Consider the following 18362-nt stretch of genomic DNA (forward strand, 5'->3'; position numbering starts at 1 on the left):
GTCCCAATACTGACCCCTGCGGTACCCCACTGGTCACAGCGACCCAGTTAGAGACTATACCATTTATAACCACCCTCTGCTTTCTATCACTAAGCCAGTTACTAACCCATTTACACACATTTTCCCCCAGACCAAGCATTCTCATTTTGTGTACCAACCTCTTGTGCGGCACGGTATCAAACGCTTTGGAAAAATCGAGATATACCACGTCCAATGACTCACCGTGGTCCAGCCTATAGCTTACCTCTTCATAAAAACTGATTAGATTGGTTTGACAGGAGCGATTTCTCATAAACCCATGCTGATATGGAGTTAAACAGTTATTCTCATTGAGATAATCCAGAATAACATCCCTCAGAAACCCTTCAAATATTTTACCAACAATAGAGGTTAGACTTACTGGCCTATAATTTCCAGGTTCACTTTTAGAGCCCTTTTTGAATATTGGCACCACATTTGCTATGCTATCATTTAATAGCAGAGGAGACACCAGACTTCACTATCAGCCTAAGGCAGATGGTCCGACAGGAGGTCAGGGGTTTAGCAAAATCCCTATCTCATAGTAGAGGATCTAGAGATAGAGATCCTAGATCCCCAAGTTCATTTGAGGACAGTGACTCAGGGGAGCTAATATCGGAGGCTTCTCCATCATCATCATCATCGTCATCTTCAGAGACTGAGTCCGGTCATTCATGCTTTTCCTTTGACCGGATAGACCGACTCGTCAAAGCAGTGAATAACATTATAGGTATTGAAGAAACCACGTCAGAGAAATTTATGCAGGATGTCATGTTTAAAGGGCTAGATCGAAAATCTCGTAGATGTTTTCCTGTAGTTGACAAAGTAAGCTCCCTCATTACTCGAGAGTGGAAAAAGCCTGAAAGGAAGGGTTCTCTTCCACCATCATTTAAGAGAAAATAACCGTTTGAGGAGACCGCATCTGCGACATGGGATAAAGCCCCAAAACTTGCTGTGGCTAAGGCTTCCAAGAAATTCTCGCTGCCGTTTGAGGATTTGAGAACTTTAAAGGGCCCGCTAGACAGGAGAGCCGATGTTTCTTAATGGAGCTTGGGCCGTCAATTGCAGCCACCTGTACAGCACGCTCTATGATGGTTTGGCTGGACAGCTTAGAGGATCAACTTTAACCCCTTTCTGCCAGCTGACGGAATAGTACGTCAGCTGGCAGATCCCCTGCTTTGAGGTGGGCTCCGGCGGTGAGCCCACCTCAAAGCCGCGACATGTCAGCTGTTTTGTACAGCTGACATGTGCGCGCAATGAGCGCGAGCGGAATCGCGATCCGCCCGCGCCCATTAACTAGTTAAATGCCGCCGTCAAGCGCTGACAGCGGCATTTAACTAGCGCTCTCGGCCGCGCGGCCGGAGTTGCTCGCACTGCGGACCCCCGTCACATGATCGGGGGTCAGCAGTGCATCGCCATAACAACCAGAAGGTCTCCTTGAGACCTCTATGGTTGTTGATGGCCGATTGCTTTGAGCGCCACCCTGTGGTCGGCGTTCAAAGCAACCCTGCATTTCTGCTACATAGAGGTGATCTGTACTTCACCTCTATGTAGCAGAGCCGATCGAGTTATGCATGCTTCTAGCCTCCCACAGAGGCTATTGAAGCATGCCAAAATTTAAAAAAAAAAGTGATTAAAAATATAAAAAAAATAAAAAATATATAAAAGTTCAAATCACCCCCCTTTCGCCCCAATCAAAATAAAACAATTAAAAAAAAATCAAACATACACATATTTGGTATCGCCGCGTTCAGAATCGCCCGATCTATCAATAAAAACAAAGGATTAACCTGACCGCTAAATGACGTTGCGAGAAAAAAATCAAAACGCCAAAATTACGTTTTTTTGGTCGCCGCGACATTGCATCAAAATGCAATAACGGGCGATCAAAAGAACGTATCTACACCAAAATGGTATCATTAAAAACGCCAGCTCGGCACGCAAAAAATAAGCCCTCACCTGACCCAAGATCACGAAAATTGGAGACGCTACGGGTATCGGAAAATCGCGCATTTTTTTTTTTTTAAGCAAAATTTGGAATTTTTTTTCACCACTTAGATAAAAAAATAACCTAGACATGTTTGGTGTCTATGAACTCGTAATGACCTGGAGAATCATAATGGCAGGTTAATTTTAGCATTTAGTGAACCTAGCAAAAAAGCCAAACAAAAAACAAGTGTGAGATTGCACTTTTTTTGCAATTTCATCACACTTGGAATTTTTTTCCCGTTTTCTGTTACATGGCATGGTAAAATCAATGGTATCGTTCAAAAGTACATCTCGTCCTGCAAAAAATAAGCCCTCACATGGCCATATTGACGGAAAAACAAAAAAGTTATGGCTCTGGGAAGGAGGGGAGCAAAAAACGAAAATGAAAAAGCTCCGGGGGTGAAGGGGTTAAAAATAATTATAAACATAAGGATGAATGACCTCGGGGAGATCAAAACATCCAACACCGCGGAGACACCATCACGTGTTTCTCAACGCAGTGATCCAGAACACTGCCCCCATCCCTTATGGGAAATATGCACATGCATGTAGAAAAGCCGCAGAGTCACCATCACGTGATGCAATAAATAGCCAGGTCTTTCACCGGGAAGGAACAACCAGTGATTCAGTACTCCACACTGATGAGGGGCAAATACCCCGAAACAGCTGTCTTGTGGATGGATACCATGTTTTGGCATAGGTGGTTTTCCTTTTGGATGCTGCCCTTCCCGTGGTTGTTCCTTCCCGGTGAAAGACATGGCTATTTATTGCTTGCGTTGAGAAACACATGATGGTGACTCCGCGGCTTTTCTACATGCAACTTAAAAATAAGACTCCGAGAAATAAAATCTTATCTTCCCTTCCTATGATTCAGGGGGCAGCAGCTTATCTTGCTGATGCGTGTGCAGATTCGGTGAAATTGGCGGCCAGATTGGCGGCACTTTCTAATTCGGCCCGTAGAGCCATCTGGCTGAAAATGTTGGCAGGGGGACATGCAAGCCAGATCAAAGCTGTGCAGCATTCCATGTGAAGGGGTGCATCTATTCGGTCCAGTTCTGGATGAACTATTAGAAAAAGCGGGGGATAGTAAAAAACGATTCCCTTACCTAGGAAGACCCACCTACAGGCGAGGCACTAACAGAAGATGGTTTGACCGTACAAGGTCAAATAGAGAGAAGCCCAGATATGACACCAATAGGAAAAAAGGTAGAGGCTACATGTTCAACTCCTTTCGGGACAACAGAAAGCCACAATGACTGCCGGACCGGGTGGGAGGCAGGCTTCTGGCCTTCTATCCGGCTTGGCTTAATATTTCAAGTAGCCCATGGGTCCTGAACACTATTAAATCAGGACTAAAGTTTGATTTCCAGAACATTCCTAATGATAAATTTCTGGTAACACCTGTACGTTCTTCACCTGCAGAACAACTGGCATTAGAATACAACAGAAGGGTGTATTGGTGGAGGTTCCTGAAGCGCAAAGGGATTTTATTCCACCCTCTTCTTGATTAAAAAGCCAGACAATTCCTTTCGCACCATCATCAACCTTTTAAAGGCCTGAATAAATTCTTATGGGTCCAATCGTTTAAAATGAAGTCTGTGAAAACCGCAATAAAGCTATTGTTTGACAGGTGTTTCATGGTCGTCTTAGATCTTAAAGACTCCTATTATCATGTCCCTATACATGCAGACCACCAGCGGTATTTAAGGGTAGCAGTCTTACTAGGTGGGATGGTTAAACACTTCCAATACAGGGCACTCCCCTTTGGTGTTGCAGTTGCTCCTCGGGTGTTCACGAAGATAATGGTGGAGGTCAAGGCACATCTTCATGAACAGGATATTCTAGTGGTTCCATATCTGGATGACCTATTGATAATAGGGAACTCAGAATCACACTGCTCGGCCCAACTAGCAAAAGTAATTGCAGCCTTACAAAGGTTGGGTTGGATTATTAATTTTAAAAATTCACGTTTACAGCCTCTAAGGGTTCAAGAATTCCTGGGTCTCATTTTGGACTCAAGGTTACAGGAATGCCGTCTTCCGGATACAAAGGTAGAAAAAATTCAACGGCAAATACTCAAGGTTGTTGATAATCCATCGGTAACATTAAGAGGAGCGTTGTCACTGTTACGCTCTCACGTCGTGTATCCCGGCAGTTCTTTGGGCCCAGTACCACACCAGAGTCCTACAATGGGATGTATTGTGCAATACTCGTCTGTTAGAGGGCCACCTGGATAGTACCTTTTCCTTGTCTGATGTCTCTATTCAGTCCTTACGTTGGTGGTTACACACACAATTTACGCACTAGGGTTCCATGGATAAACCATATATCGCATGTAGTTACCACAGATGCTAGCCCCAGGGGATGGGGAGCACATATGGGTGATATGTGGGTCCAGGGAGTTTGGTCACATTCCGAACAAAGTTTGTCCTCTAACCTTAAAGAGTTATTGGCAGTAGAGCGAGCTCTTGAGTTATTTCCTTATGTCCTTACAGGACTATCACGTCAGGCTATTCTCAGACAATTGGGTAACTGTAGCTCATATTAATCATCAGGGGGGAACCCGATCCAGATCTTTAATGGAAGTGGTGGGTCGTATCTTGCAGATAGCCGAAACTCATCTACTGTCACTCACATCTCTTCATATAAAGGGAAAACACAACATCATGGCCGATTACCTAAGTCGCAGAAAGCTCGGGCAAGGAGATTGGGTTCTCAATCAGACCGTCTTCGACCAGATCACACTTCTTTGGGGGTGCCCAGATATGGACCTCTTCGCCAACAAAGAGAACAAAGAGTCATCGGTTTTGCTCACTAAACCCCAGAGACAATCCATACGCGGTGAATGCCCTCCTAATTCCATGGCATTTCAATATGGCCTATGCCTTTCCCCCATTGAACTTGATCCCGATTGTTCTGAGGAAGATTCGGGAGGACAGGGCTCGGGTAATCCTAATAGCGCCGTTCTGGCCCAGGAGGCCGTGGTTTCCGTGGCTGAGGAAAATGTCCATTTCTCAGCCTTGGATACTCCCAGACCTACTCTCCCAGGGTCCAATTCTTCATCCACGAGTGTACAATTTACATCTGACGGCGTGGAATTTGAGGGGTCATTACTAAAGAAAAGGGGATTTTCACAAGGAATAATTAATACTTTAACAAATGTTTGTCATGGAAACCTTCCTGCTTTTTAATAGTCTGGAGAAATTTCTTGACTGTTTCAGGATCAGAGATGGGTCAAAAAGTCAGTATTAGGCCAGTCTCACACGTCCAGATAATTCCGGTACCGGAATTATCCGTGTCCATGTGCTTACGTAGCACATCAGTGTGGTACACGTGCAGCAGCCGTGTGCCGCCTGTGTGCCGACTGAGGACCACACGGACCGTGCAGGAGACAGCGCTACAGTTGAGCGCTGTCCCCTGCGTGCGGTGCTGAAGCCGGTATTCATCCCTTCTTCCCAGCAGCGTTCGCTGGAAAGAAGGAATGAATCTTTTTTTTTTTTTTTTTTTTTTTTTTTCTTTCCCCTTAAAAATAAAGTTTTTGCGTCAACTCAAACCCCCCCCCCCCCCCCCCGCTTGCCTCCCGGGAAATACTCACCCAGCTCCAGCGATGTCTCCTCTCAGCGGCTGCCTGAGCGGTCCCGTGGTCCCGCTCATTACAGTGAGGAATATGCGCATGTTCCTCACTGTAATGAGCGGGACCACGTGACCACTCACACAGCACAGGCTGCAGCCGCTGAGAGGAGACATCGCTGGAGCTGGTTGTCGGTGAGTATTTCCTGGCAACCGGGGGGGAAGGGGGGGGGGGGCGGGCACACAGGGGATGGGAGGTGGGAGGGGACGCAAAAACTTTTATTTTTAAGGGGAAAGAAAAAAAAAAAGATTATTCATTCCTTTCCAGCGAACGCTGCTGGGAAGAAGGGATGAATTCCGGCTTCAGCACCACACGTGGGGAGGGGGGGGGGGGGGACAGCGCTTATAGTAGCGCTGTCTCCTGCACGGCACACGGACTGCACACGGACAACATCCGTGTGCGGTACGTGTTTTACACGAAGCCATTGACTTTAATGGGTCCGTGTGATCTGTGCGCTCCCACGAACACTGACATGTCTCCGTGTTTTCCAAACGGACACACGGTCCGTGAAAACACGCTGACATGTGCAGAGACACATTGATTTTAATGTGTCTACGTGAGTCAGTGTCTCCAGAATCTTTGTAAGTTTCCTCACATACCGGAGTTCCTACAGAAAGGTCTAGAGATGGGGCTAGCTACAAGTACCCTTAGAGTCCATGTGTCAGCTTTAGGGGCATTATACAATTGTAATTTAGCTAACACATATTGGATTGCTAGATTTATCAAGGCAGCGGCTAGATCAAGACTCATGGTTAAGAAAAAATTAGCCCCGTGGGACTTAAACTTGGTACTTACAGTTTTGACGGAAGCCCCCTTTAAGCGTATAGAATCTGCTCCTATAAAAGCCCTGTCCTTGAAAACAGATCTTTTGGTCGCTCTAACATCTGCGAGGAGAGTGATTTACAGGCCCTCTAGACAGCCTCCATACATTCAGTTTAGAGAAGATGGGGTAGTATTAAGAACTGATCCCCTTTATCTTCCGAAGGTAGTGTCAAAGTTCCACAGACTTCAGGAAATAAATCTCCCCACTTTTTGTCCTAATCCTAAAAATCAAAAAACTCAAACTCCATTCATTAGATGTCAAAAGATGTCTACTTAAGTATATATCTTTAACAGACCCCTGGAAAAAAGAGAGTTCTTATTCATATCCTTTCAGGGAGTCAGGAAAGGGTTTAGGGTGTCCAAAAACACCTTAGGTAGATGGATTAGGGAAGTGATTTCTTTGGCTTATTCAGCAGGTGGCCTTGAAGTCCCGGAAGGCATAAGAGCTCATTCCACTCGGGCCATGGCGACTTCCTGGCAGAAAGGTCGGAGGTGTCGATTGAGGATATATGTAAGGCGGCCACATGGTCATCTCCATCTACTTTCTTTATGCATTATAGATTAGATCTGGGTGGCTCCAACGATCTCACGTTTGGTAGAAGGGTGCTGGAAGCAGTAGTCCCTCCCGAAGACTCTTTTCTCTGTAATTCTCTTGTTAGTGCTGTGATGGCGACTGAATAAATACTCAAGCTACTTACCGGTAGCGGTGTTTTTCAGGAGCCCATGACAGCACTCCTATATTCCCTCCCTTTATGCTGACATGGCTTATCACCACTTATAGATACAAATTTTTTTAAGTTTAATCACAGGGTGAAATGTGTAAATTATTTATGTGCTACTAACCAAAGAGGTCCTCTCATGCCCTGTAATCCAACTGATGAGGGGGAGAGGTGCCGCCCTTTTATCTCTGTAGGTTTCCTGTCCCTGAAGGGCGCATCCCCTCTCTCGTTGGTGCTGTCATGGGCTCCAGAAAAACACCGCTACTTTTAAGTAGCTTGAGTATTTTCCTATCCTGGCAAGCCTGAGGATTTTCCCCCGCCAAGAGAAGCCACAGTCGCAGAGAAACAGCGAAAGGACCGAAACCTATGCTTCAGAGGAGGCTGGCAAGGTTTGGACTGAGGAAGGAGGGAGCTCGTCCTACAGGTGGCCTCCAACTTGGAGCCAAATAGACGGAAACCTTGAAAAGGCAAGCTGGTAAGGGACTTTTTTGAAGATAAGTCCACTGCCATGCCTTAAGCCAAATACTCTCTCGGATGGCCACAATATTGCTGAATGCCTGAACCGCTCATGAAGCGGTATCCCGAGAGATGGATACCATGTACTCCCTGCATGAGAAATCTGGTCCTTGAGGTCAGCCAATTCCTCCGGTTGGGCTCCAAAATGAACACCCTGACAGAGCTGTTTAGCCCAGGCAGCCATGGTCTTTGACACCCAGGTGGTGGCAAAGGCAGGGCACAAAGTAGAAGCGGACTTGGCAAAAAACTATGATCCTATCATTGGAGTCCTTGAGGGATGCTCCATTCGTAAGTGGGAGGACCATGTTGTTGGATAGTCTGGAAACTGGAGGGTCCACAGTTGGAGAAGCGGTCCAGTTTTCAGTGAGCTCAGGGGCGAAGGGATATAGGATGCTGAGGGGTTTCCCTTTTTGGGAGGCCTGGTCAGAATCCAGGTCCGAGTCATCCTCTGACAGCACATCCGAAGCCGCCTCGCCTGACTCGGGAGAGGAAGGCTGGGAAATACCAGTGGGACAGACAGAGCGGGAGGAGGACGTGAAATGATGCTCCTGCCTGGATCTCTTGTGGCCTATGTTGGGTAGGAAACGACGGAGGAATGAAGGGGCAACCTATCAAGAACGGACACAAAGGTCTGCGAAACCTTGCTGGCGTCTGTCACTGATTGTGACAGAGAGGTAGCCCACAATGGGAGAAGGGCACCGCACTCCTTTGGCAGTAGGGGACTCCTGGGTAGCAGGCATGGGGGCGCTGCTGCAGCCCTGACAGAGGTAGGAGGACTGGCTTGAAGGAAGCTTGCAAGTACATGAAGAGCAGACTAAGTGCCTAACGAGCAGAGGAAGAGGCAGGAGGATGAGAGCTCTCTCCTTTTAGGATTAGGCATAAGGAACAGACAGCACTCACTAATGCCAGAAGGTTAGGGGACAGAAGTATAAGAGCTGAGGAAAGTGTCAGTCTGCAGAGCAGAGATACAGGAAGGTGTAGGTCCTGAAAAAAACTGATACCAGGCTATAGTCTGGGAGACAAGTAGAGCGATTACTGGAGAAGATGATGCAGGGGGGTGTAGACTGAAAAAGCCCGCTTCACTCACTGAGGACAAGAGGAGCGGAGCTAACCGCCAGAGCAAAGAAGCAGAAGAAGACCCATGGAAGGAGGGTGCGGAGGTGTCAATAGGCAGGGAAAATCCCGCCTGAAGATACTGAGGAGAAGGGGGAGGGGGGCGTGGCGGGGCCTAGATAAAGAACAGTGACCGAAGAGGCATGGGAGGCAGTGCGGAGGCCTAAAAATATATTGGTAAGGTAGCCTGTACCACTAGTCCAGCTGGAAATAGGTGAAGAGAGGGAAATAAAATGCACCGCTGTTAAGAATGAGGATTGCCAAAGCATTTAGTGACAGGGAATCAGAGGACCTTGATGTGCTGCGCCGTCTCTGTGCCTGTCCATTCCTAGCTTCATCTTTTATCATTCATTACCTGAATCTTCTTTCCTGGGCCTTCTCCTCGTCGCCTCTGGAGAGACCTGTTGGAGAGAAGAAAAAAAATGTACCTCTCCATCCATGAGACCTTTCATAGATGTCCAAGCCTCTCAGAGATATGGGACATCCATGACTCCTGACACCGACAGACTCTTTTGGGCGAGTGGGTAGGAGACGGGGCCAGGACCAATGTTTGGATCACGTGAACACTCGTGCTAGGGGCTGGGGTCCTGCCAGCTAGATATGAGAATATGGGGTGGCAGTTCATGCCGTACTCCGTCTCTATGTGAGTACAGTGTAAATGTTCACACTGTATCCCTCCAGAGGTAAGGAGAAGATCCATGAGCAAGAGAGAGCAGCATACACCCATGGTTCCTGTGTCCCCCAATGAAGTGATAAAGAAAAAAAAAACATTACACACCTGGGAAACATCGGAATTGTTCATCCTTCCCCTCCCACACTTTAGTTTGGTATTGCCATAATTGCACTGACCTGGGCAATCATGTTACCAGGTCATTTTTATCACTTGATGAACACTGCAAAAACATAACCCTAAAAATGATTGCAGAATTGCATTTTTTTTCACCTAACAAATTTATTTTCTTTGTTTTTTCAGTTTATTTTATGGTGAAATGAATGATACCATTCAACACTACAACTCTTCTTGACTTTCTGAACATGTTACTTTATTTTTACCTCTCCAAGGTTTCTTAACACTGAAGCAGTTTAAAAGAAGTGACAACATTTTAACGCCGCTTTGACATTGCTGTACATTGTTCATTTTTATTTTTTTTGCAGTAGTTGTTCCGGCCCAATCCTCCTCCAAAAGACATTGTGTGAACATAGTCTAAAGGGATTTTCCTATAGCTAGTAACTAAAGCTCATTCAGGCCAGAGTTGTATATATAAAAAAAAAAAATAGCCCCGTCCTCTCCTCTCTGAGGAGCGTAGGTAATCGGTGGCCACAGCGTATCTAACTCCTCATTCTATCAAAGATTCTTGATTTTATTTATTTATTTTTCCAAACATCTGAATAAGGTTTGCAGAAATCTACCCACATACATTTCATTTTTATTCCGTATGGAACATACTGTCAGTCGTACCAATGTCTGCAGCCAATCTGCCACATGTGAATGTACTCTAATATACACTGCAGTACTCACTCCACAGCCATCTAAAGTTACATTATATTTACGAGAGAGTCTGCAAATATAAGCCCAGTTAAAGCAGAATTAGGATGTGGTGCTCACAGGAGCACGTGTTAGTATTTTATTCTTTTTCCTAGTGCTGTACTTACTTTTGTATTTTTTTTTTCTAACATAGGTATGAACATATTCAAAAAATGGTGAAACAAATAAATGCTGTCAAAAACCATGTGACCTTTTAGCACCAGAGGATTTTCATATTATTTAATCCCAAGGCTCTCTTTTTTATTGAAAAAGTGGCAATAAGAAAATATATGGACTGCAAGTTTGTGAATTTCTGGATCCATTATTGTACATATCGTGCTTAAAGTTATTGAATTATCTCCATTTTAACACGTTTGTTCAAGCTGAAGGAATTTTGTACAAAAACTGCGAATGTATTTGTTTTTTCAAGTCTTTCTAATATAGAACTTTAAATAGTTATTGGCTAAAGTGAAGAAGTGCTTTGTCTAATACATATGCTATCAATATTACCATTTGCGCTTACAACCAACTCTCCGTGCGGGCATATTATACAAAGGGCCTGTTATAATACTCATAAGTAGCACTTGAGTAATACTATTACATTAAGGTCATGTTCTATTAGTTTATGGTAGTCTTGAAATGTGGATGACATATTTTATTAATAGTGGCCTCCAACTTTTGGTACTCCATCTGTAACTGCTCTGGTGAAATATACGCATTGTAATAGCGTAACTGTTAGTTACCACTTATAGATACTTTAATACTCATATTTGCTGTATGATCTGTTATGTTTTATAACTAAAAAAAATGAAAATGGTAGGCAGCTAGAAGAGTTTTGGCCTAAAGATTACTGAAATGTACAGTGCCTTGCAAAAGTATTCGGCTCCCTGGAACTTTCCCACATATCATGCTTCAGACATAAAGATACTAAATTAAATTTTTGGTGAAGAATCAACAAGAAGTGGAACACAATTGTGAAGTTGAACAAAATTTATTGGTTATTTTACATTTTTGGGGAAATTCCAAAACTGAAAAGTGGGGCGTGTATTATTTTTCGGCCCCTTTAACTTAATACTTTGTTGCGCCACCTTTTGCTGCGATTACAGCTGCAAGTCGCTTGGGGTATGTTTCTATCAGTTTTGTACATCGAGAGGCTGGGCAAAAATTTCATTCTTCCTTGGCAAACCGCTCGAGCTCAGTGAGGTTTGATGGAGATCGTTTGTGAACAGCAGTTTTCAGCTCTTTCCACAGATTCTCGATTGGATTGAGGTCTGGACTTTGACTTGGCCATTCTAACACCTGGATACGTTTATTTGTGAACCATTCCATTGTAGATTTTGCTTTAGGTTTGGGATCATTGTTTTGTTGGAAGACAAATCTCCGTCCCAGTCTCAGGTCTTTTGCAGACTCCCAACAGGTTCCCTGTCCCTGCTGAAGAAAAGCAGGCCCAAACCATGATGCTGCCACCACCATGTTTGACAGTGGGGTGGTGTGTTCAGGGTGATGAGCTGTTGCCTTTATGCCAAACATATCGTTTGGCATAGTTGCCAAAAAGTTTGATTTTGGTGTCATTCGACCAGAGCACCTTCTTCCACATGTTTATGTCTCTCAGGTGGCTTGTTGCAAACATTAAACACTTTTTATGGATATCTTTGAGAAATGGCTTTCTTCTTGCCACTCTTCCATAAAGGCCAGATTTGTGCAGTGTACGACTGATAGGACACCAATGGACAGACTTTCCCACCTCAGCTGTAGATCTCTGCAGTTTATCCAGAGTGATCATGGGCCTCTTGGCTGCATCTCTGGTCAGTCTTCTCCTTGTTTGAGATGAAAGTTTAGATCAATGTTTCTCAACTCCAGTCCTCAAGACCCACCAACAGGTCACGTTTTACAGGATATCCTTAGTATTGCCCAGGTGATAATTTCATCACCTGCTCAAACATTAATTCCATCACCTATGCAATGTTAAGGAAATCCTGAAAACATGACCTGTTAGTGGGTCTTGAGGACTGGAGTTGAGAAGCACTGGTTTAGAGGGACGGCTGGGTCTTGGTAGATTTGAAATGGTATGATACTCCTTCCATTTCAATATGATCACTTGCACAGTGCTCCTTGGGATGTTTAACCCCATTTCTGCCAGCTGATGGGATAGTACGTCAGCTGGAAGACTCCCCCCGCTTTGAGGTGGGCTCCGGCAGTGAGCCCACTTCAAAGCCTCGAAATGTCAGCTGTTATCAACAGCTGACATCTGGCTGCAATCTTAAACTCTGACAGCGGCATTTAACAAGCGCCACCGGCTGCGCAGCCCGAAGCGCTTGTACCGCTGACCCGTCACATCAGGGGTCAGCGGTGCATTGACATAACAACCTGAGGTCTCCTTGAGACCTCCATAGTTGTTGATGGCAGATGGCTTTGAGCACCACCCTGTGGTCAGCGCGCAAAGCAATGCTGCATTTCTGCTACATAGAGGTGATCCGTTCTTCACCTCTATGTAGCAGAGGCGATCGTGTAGAGACAGCTTCCAGCCTCCTGTGGAGGCTATTGAAGCATGGCAAAAAAGTGTTTAAAAATATAAAAAAAAAGTAAAAGTTCAAATCAAACCCCTTTTGCCCTAATCAAAAAAAAAAAATCAATAAATAAAAATAAGATTGACCTGATTGCTAAACGGTGTAGTGAGAAAAAATCAAAACGCCAAAATTTACGTTTTCTTTGGTTGGCGCGACATTGCATTAGAATGCAATAATGGGCGATCAAAAAAAGTATCTGCACAAAAGTGGTACTGTTAAGACGTCAGCTCGGCACGCAAAAAAATAAGCCTTCACGCAACCTGTTGTGGATTCTGTTTTTGGGCTCCCTCTGGTGGTTACAGATGGTACTGGGTGACTTGTGTTCTCTGCGGTCTCTGGTGTCCACCTGTTCTATCAGGATATGGGAGTTTCCTATTTAACCTGGCTTTCTTATCATTTCCTCGCCGGCTATCAATGTAATCAGTGTGTCTTGTTACCTCTGCTTCCCGCTTCTGTAATCTTCAGGACAAGCTAAGTTTTTGATTTTCCTGTTCCACGTTTTGCTTAATTTTTGTCTTAGTCCAGCTTGCAGATATGTGATTCCTTTTTGCTGGTTGCTCTAGTGGGCTGATATTACTCCTCATGTTCCATGAGTTGGCACATGAGTTCAAGTAATTTCAGGATGGTTTTTTGTAGGGTTTTTCGCTGACCGCGCAGTTCACTTTTGTATCCTCTGCTATCTAGCTCTAGCGGGCCTCATTTTGCTGAATCTGTTTTCATAACTACGTATGTGCTTTCCTCTCATTTCACCGTCATTACATGTGGGGGGCTGCTATTTCTGTGGGGTGTTTCTCTGGAGGCAAGAGAGGTCTGTGTTTCTTCTAATAGGGGAAGTTAGTCCTTCGGCTGGCGCGAGACGTCTAGGAATCATCGTAGGCACGTTCCCCGGCTACAGCTAGTTGTGTGTTTAGGTTCAGGATCGCGGTCAGCTCAGTTTCCATCACCCTAGAGCTTGTTTTGTTTTTTGTGCTTGTCCTTTTGTGATCCCCTGCCATTGGGATCATGACAGTATAGCCGGACCAAAAAGTGGTAATCGTATTGGCTGAAGTAGGAGGAAAAATAGTCTGAGGGAGTTTTTTTTCCCCCCCCCCCCTCAGAGTTTGCTGCCTAGCCTTTATTGCAGCCTGGCTGCGTCTTACCTCCTCTTAATCCTTGAATGGCTCTGACCTCAGCTGTTTATCATGGACGTCCAGAGTTTGGCTTCCAGCCTGAATAATCTTGCTGCTAAGGTTCAAAATATACAAGATTTTGTTGTACATGCTCCTATGTCTGAACCTAGAATTCCTATCCCAGAGTTTTTTTCTGGAGATAGATCTAGTTTTCTGAATTTTAGGAACAATTGCAAGTTGTTTCTTTCTTTGAAATCTCGCTCTTCTGGAGACCCTGCTCAGCAAGTCAAGATTGTTATATCTTTCCTGCGGGGTGACCCTCAGAATTGGGCATTTGCATTGGCACCAGGGGATCCTGCGTTGCTCAATGTAGATGCGTTTTTTCTGGCATTGGGTTTGCTCTATGAGGAACCTAACCTAGAGATTCAGGCTGAAAAAGCCTTATTGGCTCTCTCTCAGGGGCAAGATGAAGCAGAAATATATTGTCAGAAATTTCGGAAATGGTCGGTGCTTACTCAGTGGAATGAGTGCGCCCTGGCTGCAAGATTCAGAGATGGCCTTTCTGAGGCCATTAAAGATGTTATGGTGGGGTTCCCTGCGCCTACAGGTCTGAATGAGTCTATGACTATGGCTATTCAGATTGATCGGCGTTTACGGGAGCGCAAACCTGTGCACCATTTGGCGGTGTCTTCTGAACAGGCACCTGAGACAATACAATGTGATAGAATTCAGTCCAGAAGTGAACGGCAAAACTATAGGCGGAAAAATGGGTTGTGTTTTTATTGTGGTGATTCAGCTCATGTTATATCAGCATGCTCTAAACGCACAAAAAAGGTTAAGTCTGTTGCCATTAGTACTTTACAGTCTAAGTTCATTCTGTCTGTGACTCTGATTTGTTCATTATCAGCCATTTCCGTCGATGCCTATGTGGATTCAGGCGCTGCCCTGAGTCTTATGGATTGGTCTTTTGCCAACCGCTGTGGGTTTAGTCTGGAGCCTCTGGAAGTCCCTATTCCTTTGAAAGGAATTGACTCTACACCTTTGGCTATGAACAAACCTCAGTACTGGACACAAGTGACCATGCGTATGACTCCCGTTCATCAGGAGGTGATTCGCTTTCTGGTACTGTATAATTTACATGATGTCTTAGTGCTTGGTCTGCCATGGTTACAAACTCATAACCCAGTCTTGGACTGGAAAATGATGTCTGTGTTAAGCTGGGGATGTCAGGGGGTTCATGATGATGCACCTCCGATTTCTATCGCTTCATCTACTCCTTCTGAGGTTCCGGTATTTTTGTCTGTTTATCGGGATGTTTTTGAGGAGCCTAAGCTCAATTCGCTTCCTCCTCACAGGGATTGCGATTGTGCTATAGATTTTATTCCTGGCAGTAAATTTCCTAAAGGACGTTTGTTCAATCTGTCAGTGCCAGAGCATACTGCTATGCGGGATTATGTTAAGGAGTCCTTGGAAAAGGGACATATCCGTCCATCTTCGTCCCCTTTGGGAGCAGGTTTTTTTTTTCGTGGCCAAAAAAGATGGTTCCTTGAGGCCTTGTATAGATTACCGTCTTTTGAATAAGATTACAGTCAAATATCAGTATCCTTTGCCATTGTTGACTGATTTGTTCGCTCGCATTAAGGGGGCTAAATGGTTCACTAAGATTGATCTTCGGGGTGCATATAATCTTGTGCGGATAAGGCAGGGTGATGAGTGGAAAACCGCATTTAATACGCCTGAGGGCCATTTTGAGTATTTGGTGATGCCTTTTGGACTTTCTAATGCTCCTTCTGTCTTCCAGTCCTTTATGCACGATATTTTCCGTGAATATCTGGATAAATTTATGATTGTGTATTTGGATGATGTTTTGGTTTTTTCTGATGACTGGGAGTCCCATGTTCAGCAGGTCAGGAAGGTGTTTCAGGTCCTGCGGGCCAATTTTTTGTTTGTAAAAGTTTCAAAGTGTCTCTTTGGAGTCCAGAAGATTTCTTTTTTGGGGTATATTTTTTCCCCTTCTACTATTGAGATGGATCCCGTCAAGGTTCAGGCTATTTGTGACTGGACGCAGCCTACATCTCTTAAGAGTCTACAGAAGTTCTTGGGCTTTGCTAATTTTTATCGTCGTTTCATAACTAATTTTTCTAGTGTTGTTAAGCCTTTGACGGATTTGACTAAGAAGGGTGCTGATGTTGCTGATTGGTCTCCTGCGGCTGTGGAGGCCTTTCAGGAACTTAAGCGCCGGTTTTCTTCTGCTCCTGTGTTACGTCAGCCAGATGTTTCGCTTCCTTTTCAGGTTGAGGTTGATGCTTCCGAGATTGGAGCGGGGGCGGTTTTGTCGCAGAGAAGCTCCGATTGCTCAGTGATGAAGCCATGTGCATTCTTTTCTAGAAAGTTTTCGCCCACTGAGCGGAATTATGATGTTGGTAATCGGGAGCTTTTGGCCATGAAGTGGGCATTTGAGGAGTGGCGTCATTGGCTTGAGGGTGCTAGACATCGTGTGGTGGTCTTGACTGATCACAAAAATCTGATTTACCTTGAGTCTGCCAAGCGTCTGAATCCTAGACAGGCTCGTTGGTCACTGTTTTTCTCCCGTTTCGATTTTGTGGTTTCATACCTGCCAGGTTCAAAGAATGTGAAGGCGGATGCTCTTTCTAGGAGTTTTGTGCCTGACTCCCCTGGAAATTCTGAGCCCACTGGTATCCTTAGGGATGGGGTGATTTTGTCAGCTGTCTCCCCAGACTTGCGACGTGCTTTGCAGGAGTTTCAGGCGGATAAACCTGATCGTTGTCCGCCTGAAAGACTGTTTGTTCCGGATAATTGGACCAGTAGAGTCATCTCCGAGGTCCATTCTTCTGCGTTGGCAGGTCATCCTGGAATATTTGGTACTAGAGACTTGGTGGCCAGGTCTTTTTGGTGGCCTTCATTGTCGAGGGATGTGCGTTCTTTTGTGCAGTCTTGTGAAGTTTGCGCTCGGGCTAAGCCTTGCTGTTCTCGTGCCAGTGGATTGTTGTCACCTTTGCCTATCCCGAAGAGGCCTTGGACGCACATTTCCATGGACTTTATTTCGGATCTCCCTGTCTCTCAAAAAATGTCCGTCATCTGGGTTGTGTGTGACCGCTTTTCTAAGATGGTTCATCTTGTACCCTTGCCTAAGTTACCTTCCTCCTCTGAGTTGGTCCCTCTGTTTTTTCAGAACGTGGTTCGTTTGCATGGGATTCCGGAGAACATCGTTTCTGACAGGGGATCCCAGTTTGTGTCTAGATTTTGGCGGACGTTCTGTGCTAAGATGGGCATTGATTTGTCCTTTTCGTCTGCATTCCATCCTCAGACGAATGGCCAGACGGAACGAACTAATCAGACCTTGGAAACTTATTTAAGGTGTTTTGTTTCTGCTGATCAAGATGACTGGGTTACCTTTTTGCCGCTTGCCGAATTTGCCCTTAATAATCGGGCTAGTTCTGCTACTTTGGTTTCTCCTTTCTTTTGTAATTCGGGGTTTCATCCTCGTTTTTCCTCTGGTCAGGTGGAGCCTTCTGATTGTCCTGGAGTGGACATGGTGGTGGATAGGTTGCATCAGATTTGGAGTCATGTGGTGGACAATTTGAAGTTGTCCCAGGAGAGGGCTCAGCAGTTTGCTAATCGCCGTCGCCGCGTGGGTCCTCGACTTCGTGTTGGGGACTTGGTGTGGTTGTCTTCTCGTTTTGTTCCTATGAAGGTCTCTTCTCCTAAGTTCAAGCCTCGGTTCATCGGTCCCTATAGGATCTTGGAAATTCTTAACCCTGTGTCGTTTCGTTTGGATCTCCCGGCATCGTTTGCTATTCATAATGTGTTCCATCGGTCGTTGTTGCGGAGGTATGAGGTTCCTGTTGTTCCTTCGCTTGAACCTCCTGTTCCGGTGCTGGTGGAGGGAGAATTGGAGTATGTTGTGGAGAAGATCTTGGATTCTCGTGTTTCCAGACGGAAACTCCAATATTTGGTCAAGTGGAAGGGTTATGTTCAGGAGGATAATTCTTGGGTGGTTGCCTCTGATGTTCATGCTGCTGATTTGGTCCGTGCATTTCATAGGGCTCATCCTGGTCGCCCTGGTGGTTCTCGTGAGGGTTCGGTGACCCCTCCTCCAGGGGGGGGGGTACTGTTGTGGATTCTGTTTTTGGGCTCCCTCTGGTGGTTACAGATGGTACTGGGTGACTTGTGTTCTCTGCGGTCTCTGGTGTCCACCTGTTCTATCAGGATATGGGAGTTTCCTATTTAACCTGGCTTTCTTGTCATTTCCTCGCCGGCTATCAATGTAATCAGTGTGTCTTGTTACCTCTGCTTCCCGCTTCTGTAATCTTCAGGACAAGCTAAGTTTTT

The 18362-nt window shown here is 45.3% G+C and overlaps 1 protein-coding gene across 2 annotated transcripts in view; it reads left to right on the plus strand.

Moving 5' to 3' along the window:
• The window catches only part of NUP88 (nucleoporin 88), a 96997-nt gene extending 86205 nt beyond the window's left edge, over positions 1-10792 (plus strand). For both annotated transcript variants that reach the window (XM_069757487.1, XM_069757486.1), the window contains one exon: positions 10488-10792. In XM_069757487.1, coding sequence (XP_069613588.1) covers positions 10488-10551 — 64 coding nt within the window. In that variant the 3' untranslated portion in view covers positions 10552-10792. The remainder of the gene's footprint in view (positions 1-10487) is intronic.
• The last annotated feature ends 7570 nt before the right edge of the window (positions 10793-18362 follow it).

This window comes from Ranitomeya imitator, chromosome 3 (assembly GCF_032444005.1).
Source record: "Ranitomeya imitator isolate aRanImi1 chromosome 3, aRanImi1.pri, whole genome shotgun sequence".
Taxonomy (NCBI): Eukaryota; Metazoa; Chordata; class Amphibia; order Anura; family Dendrobatidae; genus Ranitomeya; species Ranitomeya imitator.